The 27,809-nt window shown below is 53.7% G+C and overlaps 1 protein-coding gene across 1 annotated transcript in view; it reads left to right on the top strand.

The window, feature by feature from the left end:
* The window catches only part of HK1 (hexokinase 1), a 62,536-nt gene that overhangs the window by 22,813 nt on the left and 11,914 nt on the right, over positions 1–27,809 (top strand). Inside the window, exons 3-14 of the mRNA XM_036438273.2 lie at positions 7,069–7,217; positions 11,859–11,978; positions 12,621–12,716; positions 13,585–13,684; positions 13,792–13,975; positions 15,532–15,687; positions 18,868–19,101; positions 22,274–22,578; positions 24,239–24,387; positions 24,675–24,794; positions 26,076–26,171; positions 27,580–27,679. Of these exons, the coding sequence (XP_036294166.1) occupies positions 7,069–7,217; positions 11,859–11,978; positions 12,621–12,716; positions 13,585–13,684; positions 13,792–13,975; positions 15,532–15,687; positions 18,868–19,101; positions 22,274–22,578; positions 24,239–24,387; positions 24,675–24,794; positions 26,076–26,171; positions 27,580–27,679 (1,809 nt within the window). The remainder of the gene's footprint in view (positions 1–7,068; positions 7,218–11,858; positions 11,979–12,620; positions 12,717–13,584; positions 13,685–13,791; positions 13,976–15,531; positions 15,688–18,867; positions 19,102–22,273; positions 22,579–24,238; positions 24,388–24,674; positions 24,795–26,075; positions 26,172–27,579; positions 27,680–27,809) is intronic.

Below are 27,809 nucleotides of genomic sequence, written 5' to 3'. Positions count from 1 at the left end.
GGCCATGCTTCTCAGAGTACGGGTTAGGGCTTCAACAGTGCAGCCAAACACCCTCTAGCCTTTCTCCCAATGGCTGTGCCTATTGTTCATGGGGGGCGGGTTCAGATCAGGTGCCCTGGGGCCCACAGTCTTCTTGGAACGGCCCTGACAGCCCCACCCTGACATTGACATTGATGCCCAGGCCTCGGAGACCTGACCCGCGCCCAGTCCCTGCCCTTTAGTGACAGGTGCTTCCCCTTCCCCTCCCCTGCTTGCTTAGCAACCAAGAACCAAGCAGGTCCCTCGGCGTCGTCAGAATGCTGGTCTCCTTCGTTGTAAACCATGGTGCTGTTCCCTTTCCGGAGTATTAATTACTGCTTCAACGGTGTAATTAATTAGTGAGCAGCAGAATTAGCGGCAGCCCCAAACCACGGAAGGACAGGCTGGACGCGCCCCACGGAGATTTGCTCCCGCCCTCCAGCGGCGATGTGACCTCCACGGACAGGGAGAATCTAACTTTCCTTTCCCGCCCACCTTCCCCTGGTGGGCTGGGCTCAGAGTTTGGAAAATTACTGATTTTTTTTTTGTAACTGTATTGGCCCGTTTTTATTATTATTATTTTTAATCTTTGGACATTTTCTTACGGGTAGTGGCTTTTCTTTAATAGCTCTTCAGTAATCTGTACATTAAAAAATTGTAAACCCTAAGGGGACTTTTAGCGGCTGCATGTCCTTCTTGGGATGGGAAAGATGTGGATAATAAATAAAAGAAGGAAGATAGAAGCCTTTTTACTCTGATGACGTGGCTGAACAGAAGTCTCCTTCCCGAGACCCTGGTCACTCTGCTTCATTTGTAAAGCCTTTTCTTTCCCTTTTTTTTCTTCTCTTCTCATTCATCCTTAAGAATATTATAAATACCAATTATATTGTAAGCTATTGAGGGCAGATTGAGTTGAATATTTCTTTGTTTTAGCTTCATGGTTCCTAGCACGCTCTATCCAAAAGGGTAATTAAAAAAAACAACACATTTGATTTGTGGTGCAGTCACTGTTAGTTCTTTTTCTTTCACTGTTAATTTTTTGAACTCACTCTGTACAGAGTACTGCTGTCTAGCCAAAGGGAGGGAAATGTTTACTTTCTTTTCATTTGGGCTGGACACTTATCGGTGTCTGACTCAGTTTCCTTATTTGAGAAGACGGTTGGATGATCTCCAAGTCCTTTCCACCTGTGACATCTCCGGAATGCCCGCGTTCTAGTTGGTTTTTCACTCACCAGGTTTCTGGATTGCAGACAGGAGGGAAAGCCTTCGCGTTTCAGAGTTAATTCGCTGAGCAAGGCCAAGGCAGGCATTTCACGAAAGCGCCGTTTCTGTTTGCCCTGTATCCCAGCACAGGCCTGGACTCAAGAGCGACATCTGTCCCGTGTTTGCTTTCTATTATTCGCCGGTAATAATGGCTGTCATTAGAAAGTGGAGAGTTGCCAGGGGCCCTTCAGATGCTTTGTTTAATGAGCCTCCTCTAGAAGAGCCGTTCTCCGAGCTTCTGTGGAGATGGGAAATGTGGGGAGAAGTCGTAAGCCAGAGGCACCAGCAGCAGGAAGGAAGGTCGAGGCCCAGGATTTGAAGAGGAAGTCGGAGGAAAAGCCCGCCACTACAAAAAGAGGCCGGAACGGAAAGAAAAATAGATACAATAAAAGCCTAGAACACGGGGTTAATCTCTGGCTCTGCTGCTCATTACCTGTGTGACCTCGGAGAAGACAGCTAACTTTCCTAAGCCTCCATTTCCCCATCTGTAAAATGGGCGCGAGAATCCTTGCCCTGCCTGCCTCAGGCTGTCCAGAGGACCAAGCAGAAGTGCTGTGGAAACTGCAAACCACCATGAGAGTGACTGTGGGCCATGGTCCTCCGCTTCATGATTGGAATTTAATAACTGACGGTGTAAGAATTTTCTGGGAAGGCCTTACCAATCTGTGGGATGAGTCAGAGGCCTCCCTTCCCCTCACCAAGTGTGCATGTCTAACCCTGGAGGAAAGATCCAGGGTTTTTCAGAATTCACTGGCATCCTTCCGACGTGGGCAGGAGAGGCGGGTAAGGGGGAAGCACTGGTAGGCTGTCTCACCCGACTCCGATGGCTCCAAGATGGGGATGAGCCCAGAGATGGAGCTCTGGTGCCTCTGCAGTGGGCTGACCGGACACCACAGGTCTGAATGGGGTGCCAACCCGAGGGAAAGGGGGACGTGGACCCCTTTGTTATGAGGGCAAGTATTTGGTGGATGTATTCCCAGTAAGGACTATTGAACTTGGATTTGTTGGAGCATTGTCCCATACACCAAAAAGGTCGTAGGTCTGATGCCTGGTCAGGACACATACCTAGGTTGCGGGTTCAGTCCCTGGTCAGGGTGTGTAGGGGAGGCAACTGATCAATATTTCTCTCTCACATTGATGTTCCTTTTTCCCTCCCTTCTTCCTTCCTTCTCTCTCTAAAAAAATCAATAAACATACCGTATTTTCCGGCGTATAAGATGAAGGGGGTCTTCTTATACGCCGAGTGTATCCCGAAAAACTGGTGTTGCCTCAGAAGTGGGGGGTAGTCTTATACAGCGAATATAGGCCTAAACCTATGTTTTAACTGTAAAATTAGGGGGTCGTCTTATACGCCGGAAAATATGGTATCCTTGGGTGAGGATTAAACAAAATTGAACTAGGGAGCTTTCTGAAAGAAATCTAACTCGTTTGTATAAGCAAAGGCGGCCTTTTCTGGTTCATGTAACTGGGAAATCTAGTCATATTCTGCCTAATATTCTTTCAGTCTCTGTTGGCTTCTTGCTCAGGCCACCTCTCCTCAGGTGGCCTCCGCCCACACTTCACCTCAGAGCTGGCCATCCCAGGGATGGTCTTGGAGAGGGTGACGCTTGGCTGGCATGGGTCATGTGCCCACCCGGAACCAATCCTTGTGGCAAGGTGGGTGACTCTGGATGCTCCTGGGTCACATATTGGTCTCCTGGATCTGAAGCGGGGGGCGGGGGGGTGTGGGCGGCACTGTCAGCTCTACCCCAACTTCAGCTATAAATCAGGAAGGGAGTTACCTAAAGAGATACTAGACAGGCAACAACGTTTACCAGATACCACGTTGCCCTTACTGGAGTTCATTCCTTGTTGTCCTTTGTGTGGCAGAGAATGGGACCCAACAGCCATGTGTCTGACCCAGGCTGTTCTTACTGAACTAGCAGCAAACCTTGCTGATGGCCTGCTGTGGGCAGTACTCAGTACTGGGGGAGGGAAGGAGGCATCTTCAGTTGCCCTTTTTTTCAAGTTGCTTATCATCCAACTAAGGAAAATAGGACATCCTATATAATAAAAGCCTAATATGCAAATAGACTGAACAGCAGAACGACTGGTGGAATGACCGGTCACTATGACATGCAGTGACCATCTGGGGGAAGATGCTTAATGCAGGAGCTGCCCCCAGCCTGCAGGCCCTAGGCCAGCCAAGGCAGGTTCCAGCTGGCTCCCCCAATCACTCCGCTGGTTGCCCTGCAGAGGGCGGTGACCGGTGGCGGTGGCAGAGGGTGGGTCTGGCAGGCAAGCTGGTGGCAGTGGGGGGACCGGGCTGGCTAGTGAGTGGGCCGGTGCCACCCCACAGATTGGCCCTCATCGCTGGCCAGGCCTAGGGACCGTACCCATACATGAATTTCTGCATCGGGCCCCTAGTATTCCCATAAAAAATAATGAGCATCGCAGCATTTACAAGGATGCAAGTGACTCAGAAAGGGAGGGGCCCCGGCCTTGCCACAGGTGTGACCACGAGCCAGTCACTCGGCTGGTTTGGTTGGAGCTTCCTAATCCCTAAACGGAGAAAGGGAGTTAATGTTTGTCCCATGTTTCCTGAGCTGCAAGCGTGATTCACAGGAGAGGCGCCAAATGCCGATTCTATGGGCACGAACACGCCCTGGAACGAGGGCCACTGGTCAGGAAGGACCAGGAGCTGCCCTGGGCCTGACATGACCCTGTGTGAACTGCCTGCAGGGAAAGCCGCCCGCACAGCATCCACCCCACTTCCCAGTGCGTGGAGTGCCCGGGACTTGGAATTGTCCCGACATCTCAAGGCCACCCTTCCTGGTTGCCTTTTCTGACTCACCTCCCCGCTGACCTGGGCTGGTGAAAACACAGCAGCAGCGAGCCGGGGTGGACCGGCCATCGGCGGCGGGGTGGACCGGCCATCAGCGGCCGGGGTGGACCGGCCATCGGGGAGGGGTCTGCAGAAGTGCGGGCCAGCCCCAGGCACCCTACGGCCAGGCTCCTCCTGGGTCATAGGTGGCTGTGGTTGTTTTCACTCACCCTGCTCGGAAACCTTTAGGCCTGGGTCCAAGGTACTGCGTGAAGCCGACCCTTCCTGCATGCGGGGCAGAAACTCTTCCTGCTGTCAGCACGGGCACCGCGAAGCAGGTTCCGCCTCCGTCACCTGGGACTTGAGCCCAAGAACTTGTGTTTACTGAGGGCTATTTTTTTTTTTTTTTAAATTATGATGAAGAGCCAGTGTAAAACATGAAAAAGTATTTATTTAAACATTAAACAGTAAATTAATTTTTAAAATATTGAAACAAAATGAAAACATTCATAATTTTATCCTAGCATGGTGTTCACTTTTGTGCCTACGATTTCCCTATGCACAAGTGGTTTATAGTTGTTTACTAGATCAAATTTTCATTATTTGCACTAAAGAACAAAGAAAACGATGCTGGGATATCTAGCCTATATAATAAAGAGGTAATATGCAAATTGACCATCATACCCTCACAAGATGACTGCCTATAAGCAGGCCAGTGGGGGGTGCCAGTTGGGGGCAACCAAGTGAGGGGCAGTGAGGGGCAATCAGGCCTGTGGTGGGGGGCAGTTAGGGGCAATCAGGCTGGCCTAAATAGGGATTGGGCCTAAACGGGCAGCTGGATATTCCCTGAGGGAGGCTGGATTGGAGAGGGTGCAGGCTGGGCTGAAGGGGACCCCCCCACCCCTGTGCATGAATTTTGTGCACCAGGCCTCTAGTCCACATATAAAAGAATGAAACGGGACCTTTATCTCATATCACATAACAAATTAAAAGTTATGATGAGCTAAAACTATAAAAATCTTAGAAGGAAATAGAGGTGTGAATCTTTGTGAGCTTGGATTTGGCAATGGCTTCATAGAGAATGACACCAAAATCACAACAGAAAAAAATAAATTGTATTTAATAAACATTAAAACCTTTTATTCTTTACAAGTTTGTGCCCTGACCAGGAATTGCACTGTGACTTGGTTCATAGGTCAATGCTCAACCACTGAACCAGCTGGCTGGGCAAATTAACAGATTTTAACTGATTTTCGGGGAGCTCGTGTGGGGGTAACTAACGGGAAATAAGGTAATGTTGGATGGTAGCCTAATGGTTTGCCATCCTGCCGGTGGCCACCACCCTGGGTGCTCTGTGGTGGTCTCGGCATACAGTTTCACACCATCGTTCTCTGTGCTGTTGAGGCCACCCAGTGATTGCTCGCATTGGCCCTGAGGAATGCAACGATATGAGGCCAGTTTACTCTTATGTGATCGACAGGGGCTTCTGTTAAAAACACCCGTTGATGGGAATAACCCAGGTGTCCACTGACAGATGAATGGAATAACAAAATGTGAACTGTACATACAGCCTCAAAAAGGAGTGAAGTCCTGACACATGCTACAACACAGATGCACCTTTAGTTTTTTGTTTTGTTTTGTTTTTTTTAAATATATTTTATTGATTTCTTTACAGAGAGGAAGGGAGAGGGATAGAGAGCTAGAAACGTCAATGAGAGAGAGACATCGACCAGCTGCCTTCTGCACACCCCCTACCGGGGATGTGCCCGCAACCAATGTACATGCCCTTGACCGGAATCGAACCCGGGACCCTTCAGTCCACAGACCGACGCTCTATCCACTGAGCCAAACCGGCTTTGGCACTTTTAGTTTTTACACAAAATGAAATAAGCTAGACTCCAAAGGACAACTACTATGATTTCACTTACATGAAATATCTGAATAGGCAAGGTTATAGAGACAGAAAGTAGAATAGAGGTTACCAGGGACTAGAGTAGGGGTGTCGAACTCAGTCAGAGAAGGGGCCAAAATCTAAAATCCAGCCTAAATCGCGGGCCGAATGGTTTACTGAACAGTCATAAACTGTCATTGTGATGGAAACGCAGCAGAGTGCAGTGATGACAGCGCGGTGCGGGCCACATTGCAAGGCCTGGCGGGACGGATTTGGCCCGAGGGCCTTGTGTTTGACACATGTGGACTAGAGGGAGGGGAAATGGGGAGTTATTGCTTAATGGTTATAAAGTTTCTGTTTGGGGTGGTGAAAAGTTTTGGAAATAGATAGTGGTGATGATTGTAGAACATTGGGAGTATATTGAATTGTAGTCTTAAAAATGGTTACAACAGTAAATTTTATGTATATATCTTTACATAGGTTTTTAAATCAATATTTTTATTGATTTCAGAGAGGAAGAGAGAGAGAAAGAGAGAGAGAAATATTAATGATGAGAGAGAATCACTGATCTGCTGCCTCTGCGCGCCCCACACTGGGGATCGAGCCCACAACTTGGCATTGTATCCTGAAGGGGAATTGAACCATAACCTCCTGATTCATAGGTCCATGCTCAATCACTGAGCCACACTGGCCAGGCCAAATTTTATGTATATTTTACCACAGTAATAACAATAATAATAATAATAATAATAATAATAATAATAAAAATCCCCTCGGGAATAAGTGGAGTTCTGGCCTCACTGTAATCCTGTCTGAGCTGCCGTGCGAGGAACCCAAGTTATGGGACGACCTCAGAGGTAGGGTTTTGCTGAGTTGAAATGCTCGTTTTATTTTCAATGTGCCGGGAGTGGCACTGTTTCTGACAAAGGGTCAGTCAGGAGTTGGAGAAAGGTGGGGTGGGCTTTTGTACTCCCGTGAGGCTTTTCAGGATGCCCAGCCCAAAGAGCTGTGCCTCCAGGAGGGGATGGCTGGACAAGTGTGGGGCCTTCCTAAGACCGGGATCTGACTCAACGCCTGCTTTCTCCCCGGACAGAGAAGGGGGACTTCATCGCCCTGGACCTTGGTGGGTCTTTCTTCCGAATCCTGCGGGTGCAAGTGAGCCTAGACAAGGACCAGAACGTGCAGATGGAGTCCGAGGTGTACGACACGCCGGAGAGCATCATGCACGGCAGCGGGAGCCAGGTGGGTGCCCCCGGGACCCGGCCCCGCAGCACGGGTGTCCTGAGCTCCGGAGGGAGCCCGTCATACATGCGTGTGGAGAGGGACTCCGGGGGGAAGGCGTGGCCTGCAGAGACCCGCTGCCGGGGCGAACCGGGGGATGGGGCTCCAGGACTGACACAGGCGGGGAGTGTGACGAGGGAGGCCCAGCGGCTCTGTGGGAGAAAGGCATGCATTGGCCAGGGATCCTGGGGTTCTTCCTCAGCGCAGGTTTGGCAGAGCCCTTGGGTCAAAGCACCTCTTCCAAGTCATCGGCCCCCTCACCCACCTCACCCCCTAGGGTGCGGCTGGCACCCGTGAGGCAGCAGGAATTTTCGTTTGCAGCCCCAGGGCGAATCGAGGGATCCTGGCCACCGGATTTAATAGCCTCTGTGAGTCCCGGGCACAGAAAGCAAATCGGGCAGGCGCTTACGTGGAAAATCACCGTCCCCTCCTCTCTCACTCGGTACCAGAGCCCCACCCCCTTCAGGGTGCCCCCCTACCCCCCCAAGGGCTACCTGCCTTTGCTGGCCGGGGGGCCGTGGCCATGCCCGTGCTCACGCTCAGAAGGACCCATCCGCCCTCTCCTGCCCGCCTGGTTGCGGTGAGTGGTGGGTCTCTGGCTGAGGACCCTGTTTCCAGTCATGTCTGCGTCCTGTAAGCCCCTATTCCTGTGGATGTTCTGGCTCCTCCAGTTTGCAGCTCGCCTCCCGGGTCATGACTGCCATCCAAGACACGGACTCAGAGATCGCCAAATATTGGCTTGAGGGAGGGTGTGTTCGCACTCAGGTCCATGACTAATTTCTCCAGAAATCCCATTGGCTCTGGGCTGGACTTCGCCACGAGGCCCAGCAGCCACCTCCTCTTGACTCCACTCTGTTCCTAAATTAACCTGAGGGGCCTGGGGCAAGCTCTCTGCCTCTCTGAGAAAGGCCTTTCACCTGCTTCTGCGGGTTTTGGTTAAGAGCTTTGCAGGCCGCGACACTGTCGTTGGAACAGAGGAACCACCAGAGGTTCAGGCAGCCTCTGACGTGGGTTGTCTGGAGTTTTCCCGCTTAGAAACTGGCCCAATCATCCGGCATGGGGCATGATCCCTGCCCGCTGGTAGGGCTCCGAGCCCCGCCCCCCGCAGTGCTAGCGGGCTTGGGTTGGCATCTTTGCTCTTTCCATTTGGCAACAAGTACTGACCTGGCACACCCTGTCCTCATGGTTCTTGGGTTGAGCCACCTCTGCCTGCTGCCTTCACCCTGGGACTGTCCCCCTGTGCTGCGACATTCCCGTGTGCTTCACAGGGTTTGAAAATTAAGGGGGTGTCTATCCCACAGGTACATACTGGCCATGTTCACTTTCTCCTCCTCCTCTTCCTCTTCCTTTTTTTTTTTTTTTTTTTTTAACATTTTTTTCTTTATTTTAGAGAGAGAGGAAGGGAAAGAGATAGAGAGAAATATCAATGATGAGAGAGAAACATTGATCAGCTGCCTCCTATATGCCCCCTACTGGGAATTGAGTCAGGGCACAACCTGGGCATGTGCCCTGACAGGGAATTGAACCGTTGACCTTTTGGTTCATGGGTTCATGACGGTGATTTTCCACGTAAGCTGGGCCACAATGACTTCCTTCTAACTGCTGCCTCTGGGACCTCGTTTCTGCCAGCCTCCTTCCCCATCTCCTCAGCCCCAGGTTCACTTTCCTCCCTGCTGTCAGTTTTCTCTGCCCTTCCAGCCGGTCTGCAAAGAAGAAAGATGATGGTGATGATGATGATGTAGTATTATAGTAAATACATAGCGTTTGTTCTATATAAGTCACTAAGCGCTTACTGTGGATTAACTAACTTAATCATCACAACAACCCTCTTGGGTAGGTATTACTAGTCCCATTTCACAGATGAGAAAAATTGAGGCTTGATGTTAAGTAACTAGCCCTTGGGGTCTCACAGCGGATAAGTGACAGAGCTGGGATTTGAACCCAGGCGCTCTGGCTCCAGATGTTACAGGTTTACCAGCACAGAGCACTCTCAGCCTGGGCTTTGTCTTTGTCTTGTTTTTATTGATTTAAACATTTTTTGGTGATGAGGAAATGTGAGGGCTGTGGGCAAGGCGGTAAAGTGCAGGGGATGAGGGAGAAGGTCGCCAGCTGAAAAACAGGGATGAATCAGGAGCCTCTGTGGCAGAAGTTTGGTGTGAAGTTAGGAATAACCTCTGGGTGGTCCATTTTTCTGAGATCCCGTATTGACCTGTAGAGTATTCTGGAAAACTAAGGGCTTTGTTTTGCCCACGAAGCAACTCACATTCACAGACTCTGAACAGTGACGAGTTCTCGGTGTTGTGATAACATCTTTTGAAGTGTGTGGGAATTCTTAAATAGATTTGTAAACCGTTTGCTTGAAATAATATTGAACGTACAGAAAAGTTTTCAGATAAACACAGAGAATTCCCATATAACCCTTGGTCCAGACTTCCAAATTGCTAAACTAACCATTTGCTTTAACCTCCCTTTCTCTTTACACACACACACACATACACACACACACACACACACACACACACACGATATCTCTAGTTTCGATGCAATTGTAAGCTTTAATTTTGGAAGCATGAAATCCTAAGACATCACTTACTTAATTTAGGTAGTTTTGAATTAAGAAGTGTTTTTTTTAGGTTTTTTTTTTTTGGGTTTTTTTAGTGATCGTTTGCCTTCTCTGTCAGAGGAACTGAGTCTGTGTGTGGGGGGACTTTTGAAATAACTAGCATGTTGTCAGAAAAGAGAAAAACAATGCTTTTCGGACTCTGAAACTTTGAGTGCAGAAAGCCGGCCACTTCCTCCCCTGGTTGGTCCCAGACATGGTTCGCCTGAGGTGGGGGTGGCTTCCCGCCCCCTGAAGCCCCCGGATGGTGGACAGTTCACAAACACGGCATTTCCTTCTTAACGGAGCACTTTGGGTGGTTCTGTTGGGCTCAGTTGGGGGGGGGCGTGAGGGCGCTGGTGAGTGCACCCCACTCATGTGAATCCGCTCTGCAGCCTGCCAGCCTTCTCTGTGTGTGCGGGTGAAGGTGGGGGAGGCGGGTGGACTCCGCAGTGGGCTTAGATCCCCCGGAGAAGTAGGTCACAGGGAGCTTAGCCGGGCCTCCGGGGGCGGTGGCCGTGTCTCCCCACCGGGGCTGCTGGCTGGCGGCAGGCACAGCCTGACTCCCAGCGACGCCGGGACAGGGGCTCCTGCATCCACACGGACAGGGTTTTCTCCACACGGCAGATAAGTCAGACGTCAGAGCTGGGCCTGGGGCATCTGGAGAAAGATGGAGACAGGAGTAATGACTTCCGGTCCCCTCTGAAGGGCGCCCCTGCAAGGAAAGCCTTCAGGCCGACGCCTTGTCTGGAGCAGGCCTGGGTCTGCCGCCTGTGCCGTGTGGCCTGGCCTGGCCTTCCTCCGGCCTCAGGAAGCCCCATGGCTGTGCCCGCTCCACATGGTGGGGGAGGGGGGGGGGCTGGTGCTCTGACGGCGTGTGAGGACGATGGGGCGGGCTGAGGCCTGGGCTGCGGAGCACAGAGTTAAGGAAAAGGGGACTTCTTAGTTCAAGTACATTCCGCTAAGCACGCTGGCCGGAACACAGAGGAAACAGTAGCTTCGGTCCTGGGTACATTTTAGGGAGGAAGGGAGGAATTGGGTCCAAAAAGATTGCCTCGATGGCGGTGAGCCTCCATCATCACCGACGGACTTCGTGCAGAGCCAGGGAACTGCTCCGGGCTCTCCGTAGTCGGTCCTACGATGTGTGTGCACCTCCCCGGCCGGCCGTGTGAGGTGGAGCAGGCGAGCTTAGATCGCAGTCCACTAAATAGGGCCTCTTCACCCCTTAATCCCGTGCAGCAGGGAGTTGGAACAGCTACAGAGACACACACAGGCGGCTGACTCACTCACGTCACGGCGAGGGCTCCGTGTCGCTCCGTTCACACGTGGTAGGCAGGCAGGACCAGTGTCGGAGGTCAGGGCGGCTGTGACTGGAGGGGCCTCCAGGGGGGTGTCTGTGCTGATAGCGTGTGTTTCTTCATCTTTCTGGATCTAATACACTGGTGACACAGAGGCATACAGCTTGTGAGAAGCCGGTAAGCTCGGCACTTAGGTCGTGGGCCCTTTCCTTGGCATGTCCCTGATGCTTCAGGGAAAAGTATACATACGGCCGTCTGCAGATGGCTGAACCGCCCAGGTGCGCTAGCAATCTGTCCGGGATTTGCAGAGGGAGGGAGATGGATAGAGACATCCGGGGAAAGGGAGGTGGGAGCGATGACTTCTGAGAAGGGGCTGATGGAGACTGTGTGACATGACAGAGGGATGAGCCGATTTTCTATTATTTTTAATTACAAAAAAAATTAAATGATGAGTTTTACTATTTAAAAGGTTTTTCATGTTTTAAATACCCACATCATACCTTTCAGGGATTGCTAAGGGGCAGCTCTCTCTGGAGGGTTTGAAACGCCCCCTCAGCCGGGCTGGCCCGCAGGCAGGCTGTGCTAAGGGACGTGTCTCTGCCATTCCCACTTGCCGCGGCTTTTCAAGCGGGGCCTCAGGGCGCCGTGCCGTCCGCGTGTCCCCTGAGCTGCTGTTCTCCCTCCTGACGGCTCTGCTTTCTCCAGCTTTTCGACCATGTCGCTGAGTGCCTGGGAGACTTCATGGAGAAAAAACACATCAAGGACAAGAAACTGCCCGTGGGACTCACGTTTTCCTTCCCTTGTCGCCAGTCCAAGATAGATGAGGTGAGTTCATTCCGGGATTCCCAGGCTGCAGGGGAGCCCCGGAGGGCAGAAGCTCACGAACCCCTTTTCTTGACTACTTTTCCCTTTTGTTTATGGGATGGTCTGCGTGCCATATATATATATGTATGTATATATATATATATATATATATATACACACACACACACACACACATTTTAAAATTGATCTTGGAGAGGGAGAGAGAGAGAAAAAAACATTGATGAGAGGCAACCATTGACCAGCTGCCTCCTGCACGCCCCCCACTGTGGACTGACCCCGTAACCCAGGCATGTGCCCTGACTGGGAATCGAGCCGTTGACCCCTTGGTGCATGGGACAGGGCTCAACCAACTGAGCCACACTGGCCAGGCTGCACGTCTTACATTGTTTTAGAAGCTTTGTAGGCACGAATGGGAGGTGATGATATTTGTGGCCATCAGGTCGAGAGAACCATGCGTTAAAGTCAGGCAGGTCTTCAGGAAATGGGACGGTCTGGTCCTGTTACCCGGTGTGTCTGGAGCCAGCCCCTCGGTCCTCGGGGCCTCTGCTCTGTCTCTGCCCTTGAGCAGTCTCCCCCAGGGCCTGGGGGTTCTGGGGGGCCCCCCAGCCTTCTTGGTCCAACCCCATCTGCTCTCCTTTGCAGGGCATCCTGATCACCTGGACGAAGCGGTTTAAAGCGAGCGGAGTGGAGGGAGCGGACGTGGTGAAGCTGCTTAACAAAGCCATCAAAAAACGCGGGGTAACTTCTCTCAGGCCAATGCCTTGGCCACACGGGGGTGGGAGTGGGGGGTGGGTGGGGTGAATGGGGAGAAATCTGTGTTCTAAAACAACGCTTTTGGGAGTGGGGCGGTGGGGGCATGGTGCATGGCATGAGGCATCACGCGCGAGGTCTTGAAGGCCCAGGAAGAAGCAGGTGGTGAGGGGACGCAGTCCAGAAGGGGGTGTCGGACACAGAGCTCTCTGAGGCGGGGGAGGCCGCCCCTGACAGAGGAGGGCTGGGCCGCGCAGGCATCCGCGTGAGCCGGTGCAGGCTGCGTGGTGGGAAGCCGGATGCCAGCGCATGGATGTAGCGGGGTGGTTAGTAGAGGGCTGTGGCTCTGCGTATAAATCCACACGGAGGAGAATCTTAAGTCAGATAATAAACGGTGCAATTTCTATAATTTAGTCACTGGACTTGGTCCAGTTAATGGGGGTGCCATCAGGGATGAAAGCGGCCCCTCCTCCAGGTTATGAAAACCTCTCTCTCTCTCTCTCTCTCTCTCTCTCCCTCTCCTCTTTTTGTTAATCCTCATTCGAGGATATTTTCTTCCTTTTTTTTTGAGAGAGAGAATGGAAGGGCCCAGGAGAAAGAGAGAGAGAGAGAGAAACGTTGTTGTGAGAGAGACACATCCATTGGCTGCCTCCTGCATGCACTCCGACCGAGGGCCGGGGATGGAGCCTGCAACGGAGGTACGTGCCCTTGCCTGGAATCGAACCCGGGACCCTTCCGTCCGCAGGCCACTGCTCTCACCGCAGGGAGAAACCGGGCCAGGCCTCTTTCTCTTTAAGGCTGTGACCCCTGCCCCCACGTGGGGGTGGGCGGTGACGTCCTGCTGTCTGTCCCCCAGGATTACGATGCCAACATCGTGGCCGTGGTGAACGACACGGTGGGGACCATGATGACGTGTGGCTACGACGACCAGCACTGTGAAGTCGGCCTCATCATCGGTAACGCCCCCGCCCCGTGTCCCCGGCCCTCCCTCCGGCCCCGCCGCCCCTCGGTGACCTCGGGCGGCTGTGGTCACAGCTTCCGCTCCCGTCTGTCTCTCCCCGAGGCACCGGCACCAACGCCTGCTACATGGAGGAGCTGAGGCACATCGACCTGGTGGAGGGCGACGAGGGGCGCATGTGCATCAACACCGAGTGGGGGGCCTTCGGGGACGACGGGGCCCTGGAGGACGTCCGCACGGAGTTCGACCGCGAGATCGACCGGGGCTCCCTCAACCCGGGCAAGCAGCTGTGAGTCCCGCCCGCCTGTCCGCGCTGGCCGCCTGTGTGCCCCGGGGGGCACTGAGCTCGAGGTTCGGGGTGGGGGCCGAAGGGGCAGAACGCCTGGTGCCCGCAGAGCAAGAAGCCCGTCAGATGTGCACCGTCCGTCTCTCCTGTGGGGGGACCCCCGCCGTGGACTCTGCCCCGGCTCCTGCAGGCTCAGGTCGCCCAGAGGCCACTCCAGTGGGCCCTTGGGGGGGGGGGGCAGGCGGGCACGGAAGACTCAGAAAGGCGCTCTCCTGCCAGGACCCTCCTCATGCGTGGCCGGGGCGGTCCTGTCTGGTCCTGCAGGAGCGTGAACAATGCGGACGGTGTTTCTCGGGGCCCGTGTTGACGGATGAGGGAGGGCCGGGCTCAGGTCCAGCAGCCTCTGTGGCTTCCGGGCGCGTCTCTGAATGGAACAGGTTGTTTTGCTGTGTCACAGCCAGCGCTGGGCGTGCCAGCTGGGCCCTCAGAGGACAGGCCCGGCGTGGACCTGCCTCTCTGATCCGTTCTGCTGAGGGCTTTCTCTTGGCCCCTCCTCATGGCACCAATCCCCGTTTTCAGCGCGCACTCCCATGCAGCACCGGGCGGCTGCAGTTACCGAGCCCGCACCTCCCACCTCACCTCCCAGGGGCGGCGAGAGGGGGGCCCCCTCTGGGACCGGCCTGTGACTGAATGTGGCCAGCGCAGTGCCATGAGCTGATGGGCTTTAAGCCACTCAGAGGCCTGCCCCAGGGTGAGGGTGAGGGTGAGGTCAGTCGGGGAGAAGTGGGTTCCTCAAAGCAGACTCGTCTTGGCCCTTTAGGCTGGAGAGGGAGACCATGAATGCCAGGGAGTGGCCAGTGACGGGTCCCGTGGGAATGGCTTCAGTTCAGCCCCGTCATCCACTCAGCATTCCCTCCGAGCAGCCATTCACCCCCTGAGCTGGGAAACGGAGAGAATGCTCCCCGGCCACCTCCTTCCCACAGGCCTGGGCCATCTGTCCGAGAGAGCGATGGGGATGAGAAGCCCTTTAAAAGTACAGCATTGGTCCGGCCTGTGTGGCTCAGTAGTTGAGCATTGCCCTATGAACCAGGAGGTCACGGTTCGATTCCCGGTCAGGGCACGTGCCCAGGGTTGCGGGTTTGATTCCCAGTGTGGGGCATGCAGGAGGCAGACAATCAGCGGTTCTCTCTTATCATTGATGTTTCTATCTCTCTCCCCCTCTCCCTTCCTCTCTCAAATAAATTAAAACCATTTTTTTTTTTTTTTTTAAGTATAGCATCAAGTTCTGTAAGAGGTGAGGGTACTCTGCTCATTTCTAGGTCCTAACGTTTCCCCTGCCTGCCCCGGGGTGCTCGCCTCCTGTGGGCCCCCTGGGCATGACCCCCTGGCATCAGCTCCCCCTGGCATCCCCTTGGCGCTTATTCACACGTGTGTGGCCTTGCCTGCCCGCGAGGCTGCGAGCTGCTGAGGGATGAGGCGCGTCTCCTGTGTCTGCCCCGCTCCCCCGAGGTGCCCGGGGTGAAGGGCCTGACGAGCGCCTGGGCGCCCTCCTCCTGCAGGTTTGAGAAGATGGTCAGCGGCATGTACCTGGGGGAGCTGGTTCGCCTGATCCTGGTCAAGATGGCCAAGGAGGGCCTGCTGTTCGAAGGGCGCATCACCCCGGAGCTGCTCACCAGGGGCAAGTTTAACACCAGCGACGTGTCAGCCATTGAAAAGTAGGTGCTATCCCTGGAGGCTCTGGGGGGCCGTGGGGGCAGAGGAGTGACAGGTCCCTCTTTACGTGCGAGTCCTGGTTTGGTGGGCTTCTCCCTCAGGACCCAGGGCCCCCATGGTCCATCTCTCTCCCGTCTTCGCTGTCCCGCCCTGGGCTGGTCTCCCGGCAGGGCTGGTCTGCCTGGTGTCAGCACATTAAAGAATGGTCTAGCCCGGCCGGCGTGGCTCAGTGTGAGCTTCGACCCATGACCCAGGAGGTCACAGTTCGATTCCCCTGGTTGTGGGCCCGATCCCCAGGAGAGGGTGTGCAGGAGGCAGCCGATCCATGATTCATATTCTCTCTCTCTCTCTCTCTCTCATTGATGTTTCTCTCCCTCTCTCCCTCTCCTTACCTCTCTCTGGAATTAGTAAAAACATTTTTTTTTTTTAAAAGAAAAAGAATGTCCTAGTCAGCAGTGTATGCTTCATGGATGACATACCGTATTTTTCGGACCATAAGACGCTCCGGACCATAAGACGCACCAGTTTTTAGAGAAGGGAAATGAAGAAAAAAAGATTCTGAAACAAATAGTGTCCTAAAATATTTTATGTGCATTAAAACCCAACATCACAGTCATAAACACATGTAATCAACCCTGTAAAGTAAACAGCAGCATTTAGAACCATTTTAGAGCTGGGCAAGCACACAGAGACCACACAGAGCTGGGCAAGTAAAAAAACTTTTTTTTTTAAAGTATATGTGTAGGCTATATTTGGACCATAAGACGCAGGGACTTTTCCCCCCCACTTCTGGGGGAAAAAAGTGCGTCTTATGGTCCGAAAAATACGGTAGTTGCAGAAGCAGCCCCCTCTTCCCTCCCCTTCCCCCATGAAAGGGTGAGGTTAGAGGGGATCCTAGCGGTGAACAAGGAGCTGACCGAGCCCAGGGTCTGGATTTGGAATTCCTCCTGGGGGTATCAGACCTCCAGACTATTCTTCCAAGGAACCCTAGTGACTGAAGACAGTTGTTCTGTGGAAAGGGTTGGGAAATACTGCATATGAACCCTGAAGAAAAGGGTGTGTGGCCAGTCGGGTTGGGAAATACTGCATATTTATCCACCCTTTAGAGATTTACAGTGTCTTAGCTTAGTCAAGAGAACCCAGCTCACTTTGGTTAGCAGCCAGAAGACGTGTTCCCTGGCTCAAGTTTGAGAAACGGTGCTTAGCACGTGAGACAGGACAGATAGACACAGGAGAACAGAGACTCCAGCCAGCAACCTGACTGCGACCTTTTGGCCTCAACGTAAGAAACCCAGACTTCTCTGCCGAGACTGCTGTTGGCAGGCCTTCGCCCCGAGCGGGAAGCGGGTAACCTCTGTCCTGTGGCAGTTGTCGTCAGGCGCCCCGAGCTCCAGGACTCCGGCTTGTGGCTGGCTTCTGTGCGCCGCGGGTTCAGTTCCTGGTCGGGAGACTCCTGCTTGAAAGCTAGGGCCAGCTTGGGGCTCGAAACGCCCCCTCCTCCCCACACAAGGTGGCCGTTCCCGCGGCCCGTGCTGTGGTCCTGGATGTCAGCGAGTCCGTGCTTCCTAGCTCCGGCTGCCGGGAGAAGAGGCGCACGAGCTGCCTGCGGTGGAGGAGGCTGAGGGAAGTGGGAAGGAGTCTGTCTGGCCGGCTGTCCTGCCACAGGCTGTGCTGGCGTTTGTCCGAGGAGTGATTGGTGCTGAGCTCGGGAGCAGGGAGCCTGGGACTGTTTCTAGCCAACCGCCCTTCACGCCTCCTGGTCAGCTGCTGGCGGGGAGGGGCAGGATGCTCGTGGCTTGTCTTGAGGCTCACTGACAAAGCCAGGAAGTGCCTGCCTTCCTCCGGGGCCCGAGTCTCGTGTTGGCTTTTTGGTGACCAAGAAACAAAAAAAAAAACACTTGAGCTCTAGCTCAAGAAAGCCTGTGTATTGTCATAAAGGCTTTCTTAAAAATGCCCATGAAAGCACTCTGCAAGGACAGGAGCCCCAGGCATTCTCTTTAAAGTCAGGAGCGAGACAGCATCACCCGTTTTTGTTCAGCATTGCCCCGGAGTCTTAGCTAGTGTTTAAAAGAGTAAGAAGGAGCCCGGCCGGCGTGGCTCAGTGGAGAGTGTTGGGCCGCAGGTTCGGTTGTAGTCAAGGGCAACGTACCTTGGTTGCAGGCTCGATCCTGGCCCGTGTCTCTCTCACATCGATGTTTCTCTCTCTGTTTGTCTCTTCCCCTTCCACTTCCACTCTCTCTAAAAATCAATGGAAAAATATCCTCAGGTGAGGATTAGCAACAGCAAAAATAGATAAAAGAAAGAGAAAGAGAAATTACAGGCATGAGAATTAAAAGAAAAAAAGAGGAGGTAACACTGTCATAATATGCAGATGAGAAACACTGAGACACAGCTGGACGAGTGACTGGGACAACAGGAGAGGTGAGGAAGGTGTCTGGGGAGAAGATACAAAAGTCAATTACATTTCTATATATATTGGCACTAATAAAAATAGGTCTGTATGCTTAAAATAAGCCTTTTATTTTAGGGTATTTTTAGATTTACAGAAAAATGGCGAGGATAGTACAGAGTGGTTCCACAATCCCTCACGCAGTGTCTCCCATTGTTCACATCTGACTTTACTGTGGTACATTAAAGGGAAAAAAAATACATATGTATATATACATATGTGTGTGTGTGTGTGTGTGTGTGTGTGTAAATATATAAAAACACCACCTATAATAGTAACAAATCTGTAAAGTACCTTGGAACGACGTCAGCAATAGATATACAAAGCGTGTGTGCAGAAAATTACAGTTTGGTTGGACAGCATCGAGGAAGGATGTGGGAGCATCCAGCAGCGGCAGCGCACAGACGGGGAGACCGGGCGACTCTCCCGGGCCCCTGACTGTGAGCCCGGGCTGGAAGCTGCTGTGTCTCCACCTGACCAGAGGCCCCGCAGTCTCGCCTCTCCATGTCTTACATGTATACGTCCTCACCCAGCAGAGCTCCATTTCTCACCGCCTGGCTGCTCTCTCGGGGAGAGGACCTCCTTTCACGCTCCTGTCTGTCTCCGCACCACGCCCACCGCCCACTCTGGGGCATGGTGGGCCCCGTTCCAGGACCCGGGCCCTTGATGCTCTGCGCTGCCCGGCGAGGTCCTTCACTCACACGAGGCCCCCTCTCTCTCTCTCTCTCTGCAGGAACAAGGAAGGCCTCAGCAACGCCAAAGACATCCTCACCCGCCTGGGCGTGGAGCCGTCCGATGTCGACTGCGTTTCCGTCCAGCACGTGTGCACCATCGTCTCGTTCCGCTCGGCCAACCTGGTGGCGGCGGCGCTGGGCGCCATCCTGAATCGCCTCCGAGATAACAAGGGCGTCCCCAGGCTGCGGACCACGGTTGGTGTCGACGGGTCTCTTTACAAGACGCACCCACAGTGAGTCCGCCCTTTGCTGTCGTTGGCATCCGTCCCCGTCTGGGCTGAGGACCTGCTCCAGAGGTCGGGCTTCTGCACCCAGTGGGAGTTTTTTTTTTTTTTTTTTGCGGATGAGACAGGGCCTGGTTCTGGGCAGGAAGGTCGGGGTCGCCCGCCTGGGAAGGGTCCGGCCCTCAGCCGTTTCTCGCCGGTGGTGTTCTGCCCGGCACTGTCCTCTCTCTCATTTCGTGAGGTTTGCTAGTGATTTCTGCGGCGGCCAGGAGCGCTGGGTGGGATGTGTCTGCATCCTCAGTTCTCTCGCTGGTCCTCATGTCATCAGGGACCTGGATCCTCACGGAAGCCTGGGTCTTAGGTGCAGCGCCCACATTCCTGATCCGATGCCACAGCCCCCGGAGGCCACTGAGGACATGGCTTCCCCTTGTAAAAGGCCGGAGGTGAATGCTAAGCCTTCATGCTGAGTCTGAACGATTCTGCACAAAAGTCACGGCCTAGGGCATTGGTCGGCAAACTCATTAGTCAACAGCCAATTATCAAACTGTACGACGATTGAAATTTCTTTTGAGAGCCAAATTTTTTTAAACTTCTAATGCTACTTCTTCAAAATAGACTCACCTAGGCCGTGGTATTTTGTGGAAAAGCCACACTCAAGGGGCCAAAGAGCCACATGTGGCTCGCAAGCCACAGTTTGCTGACCACTGTCCTAGGACATGGCTTTTGTGCAGAATCGCAGGTGCTTTCCCCCCGGGATGTGTGATGTGCAGGTGGGGGGGCCTCGCAGGGGATGCTCACCTTCATACCCTGATCTAGTGACAGGAGAATGGAGGCTGGCTCACCCGGAAGTAGGTGCTGAGGGGATAGGCTGTGAGCCAGTGAGCTATTATTATCTGTCAGGGTCATCTTTCACTTCTTTGTGTTTTTCGAGTCTTTGTACATTTTTTACATTGGAACGTGCTATCTTGGTGGTGGTTGGAGAGGATTTCTTAGAAAAGTGTTAGACAAGGAAGCTTAGAGACTTGCAACGTGACATTTAAAAAGTTTTTAAGACCTAACCGGTTTGGCTCAGTAGATAGAGCGTCAGCCTGCAGACTGAAGGGTCCCAGGTTCAGTTCCTGTCAAGGGCATGTACCTTGGTTGCGGGCACATACCCAGCTAGGGGGCGTGCAGGAGGCAGCTGATCGATGTTTCTAACTCTCTATCCCTCTCCCTTCCTCTTTGTTAAAAAAAAAAAATCAATGAAATATATATTTTTTAAAAATGTTTTTAAAATTGTGGCAAAAACACATAATATGGACACATAATTCCCTCTCTGAGCCAGTGCTGAGGGTGCAGTTCAGCAGTATGAGTACCGTCACGCTGTGGAGCAGCTGCTGCCGCCGGCCAGCCATCTCCAGAACTCTTCACCTGCACCCCCACGTTTAACCAGTTCACTACCACGCATCCCAACTGAGACCACCCCCGCACGCCCTGATATTTTTAATATAATGCGTCTGTAGACGCTTATGGCGTACAAGGGGGTTAAAAGATAACTGTGGCTAAGTGTTTCTTAGAAGTAACATATGTTCGGTCTAGACACTGGAGATAATTAAAAATATATATATTTTATTGATTTTTTACAGAGAGGAAGAGAGAGGGATAGAGAGTTAGAAACATCAATGAGAGAGAAACATCGATCAGCTGCCTTTTGCACACCCCCTACTGGGGATGTGCCTACAACCAAGGTACATGCCCATGACTGGAATCAAACCTGAGACCCTTGAGTCCGCAGGCCGAAGCTCTATCCACTGAGCCAAACCGGTTTTGGCAAGACACTGGAGATAATTTAAAAAGTTACACAGGGAACAGAAGTCATTTTAAGCCCGCCCCCGGAGTTGACCGCTGTTAGTATTTCGGGGTGCCTGCTACCCTGTTTCCTTTGGCAGGCAGCCTTCCCTCCATACAGCAGACCACAGACTCCGGGAAAGTCCTGTGTCCCCGTGAGTCCTGTCCTCGAGTCCTCTTCTAGCCACTGAGAACGCCCAGACCCTGGGGCGGGGGGAAGGCCCACGGGAAAGTGAAGAGCAGGAGTGATCCCCGAACCCTCGCCCTCATGGCAGCCTCTGATCTAAGCGTTGAATGAGCGCCGTTAGTCCCCGCACATCGCTGGCATCCTCGGAACCCCAAGGTTCGGCCCAGGCCCGCGGCCCTGATGGGGAGGAGCCGGGGCTCCCCACGCACTCCCCTCACCTGACACGCCAGCTCTGGGCTCTGCGCGCCGTGCCGTCTCTCCTCTTCGTGGCGGAGGACAGGATCCTCTGTGGACCCTGAATGTCCATGTTCGATGCTCGTGTGATAACGAGAACCCTCTCCTTTTCCGTGTGACAATGAGTGATTCTGTCTCTTTCCCGCATGTCTGCGTTTAACTTCCCCACAGCGGGCGTGTGTGCCTGGCTAATGAGAAGAGCCAGTGTAGGAAATGGAATTGAAGTGTGGGAAAGGAGCCAAAACCGGTTTGGCTCAGTGGATAGAGCGTCGGCCTGCGGACTGAAAGGTCTCAGGTTCGATTCTGGTCAAGGGCATGTACCTTGGTTGCGGGCACATCCCCAGTGGGGGGTGTGCAGGAGGCAGCTGATCGATGTTTCTAACTCTCTATCCCTCTCCCTTTCTCTCTGCAAAAAATCAATAAAATATATGTTTTTTAAAAATGTGTGAGAGCCAAAACCGGTTTAGCTCAGTGGATAGAGCATCTGCCCACAGACTCAAGGGTCCTAGGTTTGATTTCGGTCAAGGGCATGTTTCTCCCTCTCTCTCCCTCTCTCTCTCCCTCCCTCCCTCCCTCCCTCCCTCCCTCCCTCCCTCCCTCTCTTAAATCAATAAAAATATATTTAAAAAAAAAAAAAAGAAAGAAAGAAAGAAAGAGGGAGGGTGGGAGGGAGAGAGAAACATCAATGATGAGAGAGAATCGTTGATCGGCTGTTGTGGGCACATCCCCAGTAGGGGGTGTGCAAGAGGCAGCTGATGGATGATTCTCTCTCATCGATGTTTCTCACTCTCCATTCCTCTCTCTTCCTCTCAGTAAAAAAATCAATAAAACATATGTTTTTTAAAAATGTGTGAGAAAAGAAAAAGGGGGGTACAGGAGGTTCCTGAGAGATGGCTCAGTCCGGCTCTTGTGGCCCCCGTCCCTCCCTTCCAGGTTTTCCCGTCGTTTCCACAAGACCCTGCGGCGCTTGGTGCCCGACTGCGACGTGCGTTTCCTCCTGTCGGAGAGCGGCAGCGGCAAGGGGGCGGCCATGGTGACCGCCGTGGCCTACCGCCTGGCGGAGCAGCACCGGCAGATCGAGGAGACGCTGGCGCACTTCCGCCTCACCAAGGAGAAGCTGCTGGAGGTGAAGAAGAGGATGCGGGCCGAGATGGAGATGGGGCTGAAGAAGAAGACCAACGACAAGGCCGTGGTGAAGATGCTGCCCTCCTTCGTCCGCAGCACGCCGGACGGGACCGGTGAGGCCTCCGCGGGCCCCGGGGCCCTCCTGCTGCTCGCACCAGTGACCAGGGCACGGCGGGCAGCAGGGAGGTTGGCTTGTTGGGCGGGTGCATGGGCACTGGCGTTGCATGGTTTTGGCAAGAGCCAGACAGTCACTCACACTCGCTTTTTTCTTTTCTTTTTTTAATATATTTTATTGATTTTTTTACAGAGAGGAAGGGAGAGGGATAAAGAGTTAGAAACATCGATGAGAGAGAAGCATCGATCAGCTGCCTCCTGCACACCCCTTGCCGGGGATGTGCCCGCAACCAAGGTGCATGCCCTTGACCGGAACCGAACCCGGACCCTTCAGTCCGCAGACTGACGCTCTATCCACTGAGCCAGACCAGTCTAGGCTCACACTCGCTTTTTTTCATTTTGATCGCTGCCTTGCCCGTGTGTGGCTCGGGGCAGTGGACGTCCCTGGCCGGGCGTCCTGGGCAGGCGCCTTCTCTCAGACCACAGCCCGCTGAGAGTTACAAAGGGTCCTTCCTGAACCGAGCTGGGCACACCCTGCTCCCCGAAACACGATAGGTTGTCTCACACACGGTACGCCAGTGGGATAACACCCACGCACCCCTCCCTCCTACGCCCCGATGGGGTGCATGAGGCAGGCAGGCAGATGGGAGAACGGCGGGCGGCCAGCCCTTCACGCCCACCTTGCTGGGTGTCATTGGAGCGGACCGCTGTGGGAACTCTAGAGGGCTTCTCGGTGGGTCCTTGGAGCAATGAATGTGTGCGACATGGATATGTCCCACGTGTGAGTCACTTCATATCGCTGCATTGGAAGCCACTCTGAACCTAGTGACTTCACACAGCAACCACTCGTTATTGCCTGGGAGTCTGTGGGTCAGCCGTGTATGGTGGCTCCCCTGGGCCCGGCTCGGCTGATCTTGGCTGGACTCACTCATGTGTCCGCAGCCACTACTGGTGGGTCAGCTGAGGGTCCCCCCTCACATGTCGGGCAGTTGGTTAGCAGCAGCTGGGGTGCAGGAGAGCCTGGCTGTGTGTGTCCCCCTCCAGTGGGCCACAGGGGGCTTGTTCATGAGGTAGTAGCGGGGTCCACCGGGGGGGGGGGGGGCGGAGAGGGACTTGGAAGCCTCTTGGAGGCCTGGGCTGGGATTGGCTCAGTGTGGCTTCTGCCACACGGTTGGCCAACAAAGCAAGTCCTTGGCCAGGCCAGATCCCAGGGGCGGAGAAACAGACTCCACCTTTTAACGGGAAGAGCTGCGGTCACTTTTGCAAAGCAGCACGTGGACAGGGAGGGGAAGGACGGTGGCCATGTCTGCAGGCTCCGTACACACGGACAGATGTTATTCATCTTTGTGTGAGGTTTCCCATCATGAGGGTGTGGCCAGGTGTTTCAGTAAACCCCGGTGAAGCGTGTTTGTGGTGAAGACTGGTTCATCGGCGGGGCCTTCTGTCCTTGTCATGGCTCACAGGGTGTGGTGGTCCGTGCGTGAGTGGCCACCCGCCTCTGAGCCTGAGCTGTGTGCTGGAGGAGAGACTTAGAGCTCCTCCCCCTTATTGAATATGGGGGCGGGGGGCTCCCCCTTGAAAGCCTGGAGTCCTAGGGTCCCTGGTGGCCTGGAGGCACCTGGCTGCTTTTGAGAGTCTTCCTGTTCTTGTCCACGGCAGAGAATGGTGACTTCCTGGCCCTGGATCTCGGAGGAACGAACTTCCGCGTCCTGCTGGTGAAGATCCGCAGTGGGAAGAAGAGAACGGTGGAAATGCACAACAAGATCTATGCCATCCCCATCGAGATCATGCAGGGCACGGGGGAGGAGGTGAGACCGCTTTGCTTCTACATCACCATGTTGTGTGTGTGTCCGGCGGCATGGTGGGCCCCAGCCCCTGCCAGGTGATGCCTGCAGCCTGCAGGTGTCTCTGTGGCCCGAAAGCAGCAGGCACGTCAGCCACGCTGGGCTGACGGTGCTCAGGGGACGCCGGAGAGGGGGGCGTGCTCTGACGTGTCGGGGTGTGTGTCTGTGTGTGCGTCCGTGTCCATTTGTGTGAGTGCATTCGAAGTATGAAACCAGGGAACACACACGCAATCCGCTCTTTCCTCCTAAAGCTGTTTGACCACATCGTGTCCTGCATCTCCGACTTCCTGGACTACATGGGGATCAAAGGCCCCCGCATGCCGCTGGGCTTCACCTTCTCGTTCCCTTGCAGCCAGAAGAGCTTGGATGCGGTGAGTGAGTCAGACACGGGGCAGTGCTGACTGTGCGCTGGCCGGCGTGAGCTGGCCCTGGGGCCTCCTCCAGCCTCGCTGTCATTCCTCAGGGTCCGCACGGCCCAGATGTCACAGGCGGGCGGGCGACCCAGGCTTTATGCCACGCCCTCCAGGACATCTTCAGACTCTTATCATTTAAAGCGTTTACCTTTGCGGGGGGGAGTATTCTGTCCTTCAGACAAAGAGAACAGCACCCTCCACCGTGTTCCCTGTTCCTCTTAGCGTTGTCCGATCGTAGCACCTCCTGCAGTTATTAGCGGTAACCTTAGTTTCCCACATGCCCCAGCACAGAGAGCTATTGGAAGAAATACTTGGTAAATGTTCAATAAATGAGATGGAACAGAGTCAACATGGAAATGTTCAGGAAATGGGATGGAAAGGTCACTGCCTGCGTGGGGTCAGGGCTGAGCAGCTGCTGAGTATGGATAACTGGGTGGAGCTGAAGGTCCAGTGTCTGTCCTCAGGGAGCCTGCCGTTCTGAGAGCCCGGCCTCCCAGCAGCCAGCACTGTGCTGGGGCGGTCCGTCGGTTGGCCATGCTCTGTGCAGAGGGAACCTATTTTGCAGAGTCACGGAGGCAAGAGCAGGCCTGCCTCACAGAAAGAGCCACAGGGCCTCTGCGTGTCACAGGTGATGCCTGGCCAGGGTGGAGGCCCTGGAGGGGACCTTGCATCACACTTGGCCTTGGGTCAGGCTTTGAGGCATATGATTGGCAGAACTAGGCACGCCAGGTCGGGCACCTGCCTCTGGAAGCCAGTTAATGCAGGGACAGTGCTGACTTGTTTTTTGTTTTTGTTTTTCCCCCTCTTACGGCCTGTTCTGTGCTAGCAGTTGGATCCATACAAGCGTGTGCTTTGCAGTTCACGTACACACCCACCAGCGGCATCCCTGCTGCCCAATCGGTTTTACTTCCGGTAGTGACAGTGCTACTAAAAACGAGCATTTCTCCATGTAGGTTGTTGGGGAACTCGTTGGTTATATCAGGGGCAGCACCTTTCACATCCCATGCCTCAGTTTCTCCATCTGTGAAATGGGGGCTATAAACCGACGGCTGTGAGGATGGTGAGGAGGAGTCAGGCCTGTGGAGGACGATCCGCGTTTTATTGGTTTGTGCCTCCGTTTCCCCAGCATAGTCTCGCTGTACAGTCTCAGCACATAGTGGACTCAGGAAGGGAAGGAATTTTGTGTTCGGCTGCTAGAGGCTCATTTCACAGGCCTCTCCGGTGCCTCTCCTGTTTCAGGGAATCTTGATCACCTGGACGAAGGGGTTCAAGGCCACCGACTGCGTGGGGCACGACGTGGCCACCTTACTGCGGGACGCGGTGAAAAGGAGAGAGGTAACTATGGCAGAGCTGTTTTTAAACGTGCTGACGGTGCCTTTGGGTTCTAAGAATCCTGCTTGCTGGTCACAAAGAACCCAAACAACCCAGAGGCACATGGCCTGGGTGGGAATTCCCCCAGCAGCCGGCAGAAAGACAGAGGTGAGCAGTTTGGAGTTGTTAAAGGACAGTTTGCTTGACAAGGTGAAGTCACTACCTCCTCCAAAGAGCCTGGTGCTACCGTCAGACCTGGTGTCCTCCTGTGGGACACAACAGCCTCACAGAACACAAACATCACCGCAGCCACTGGTGACCGTCCATCACGGCAAGCTCAGCACACACGCAAAGGATTGCCTGCTTCCCGCACAGCCTCCAACCCAGACCGCAGCGCCCCTTCTCTGACCGCTCCCTGAAGCCATCCTCCCCGGGCTCGGATCCTAGAAGCAGGGCTGACAGGCCAAGGCGCCCCATGGGAGGTGTTCTCCCAATCACATCCAGTCAGGAGTCCAGCTCTGTTCCACCACAGCTGTTTCTGCCGGCCTCTGGCTGGAGAACATTGACAAAGTAGAAAGTGAAAAATTCCAGAGATTTTATTTAACTCGTTAATTAATCAGGGAATCAGTAAGAAGTTAAGACACACACACACACACACACACACACACACACACACACTTCCAGCTTAAAAGAGCAGACAAATAAATACCTAGGTGACCAGGAAGGCTGAAGTGAATGGGTGTGAAGGAGGGACCGGTCGCACCTGAAGGGTATGCTAGCCAGCAGCTACTATGTCATTGAGAAGAAACCCGATGATCTCTTTTTGCCCATTTCACAGCTCAATGTTAGTGTTCCCCCAACTTACTTTCCATGCATAGACCAACACACACTTTTTAAAATTGTAATCAGACCACATATGCTAGATAACAAGTTGCTCTTTTTAAATTTAATAGGAAGCAGACATCTTTGCGTGGCTGCATCGGGCGTATTTTCTTGACGCCTGTGGGGATTCTAAGGGGTTCTCGGGTGGGTCCTTGGAGCAATGAATGTGTGTGGCATGAATATGTCCCCACGTGTAAGTTACTTCATATCGTTGCATTGGAAGCCACTCTGAACCTAGTGACTTCACACAGCAAGTCCTGGTTCTTCTGGACCATGGTTCCCACAGCTCCTTTTGGTCCGTTTCTGGGTGGCTTCTTGTTCTGGCTCATGCAAGTCATGCAGTAAATACCCCTGTGCACGTTCCTTTGTGTACCTGCACGGCGATTTCTGAAAGACAGATTCTGAGTGAGACGTGGGTTTGGTCTTTGCATTTTGCCCTCTGGAAGGGTATAAGGCTTTAAACCCCAAGAGAAAGAGCTTTGGGGCTAAGTCCCTCGCCTTTTATCCATTCAACATTTAGAGCTCATGCTGTGTCGGTTTCTCTCCTCAGGAGTTTGAGCTGGACGTGGTGGCTGTGGTCAACGACACAGTGGGCACCATGATGACCTGTGCTTATGAGGAGCCCAGCTGTGAGGTTGGACTCATCGTAGGTGGGTGTCCTGGAAGGTCTCTCTCCGCGGGGCAAGGAGGGCTGGGGTTCCTGTTTTGTGGGGCCTTGAACCAGCAGCTCAGCCCTCTGTGTGAGATGGGATTTGACAGTCCTGTCCCCTTGGCACCTCC

The sequence above is a fragment of the Pipistrellus kuhlii genome, unplaced genomic scaffold (assembly GCF_014108245.1).
Source record: "Pipistrellus kuhlii isolate mPipKuh1 unplaced genomic scaffold, mPipKuh1.p scaffold_m20_p_15, whole genome shotgun sequence".
Lineage (NCBI taxonomy): Eukaryota > Metazoa > Chordata > Mammalia > Chiroptera > Vespertilionidae > Pipistrellus > Pipistrellus kuhlii.
Note: the sequence above shows the minus strand (reverse complement) of the source record. Positions and strands in the feature narration are given on the sequence as shown.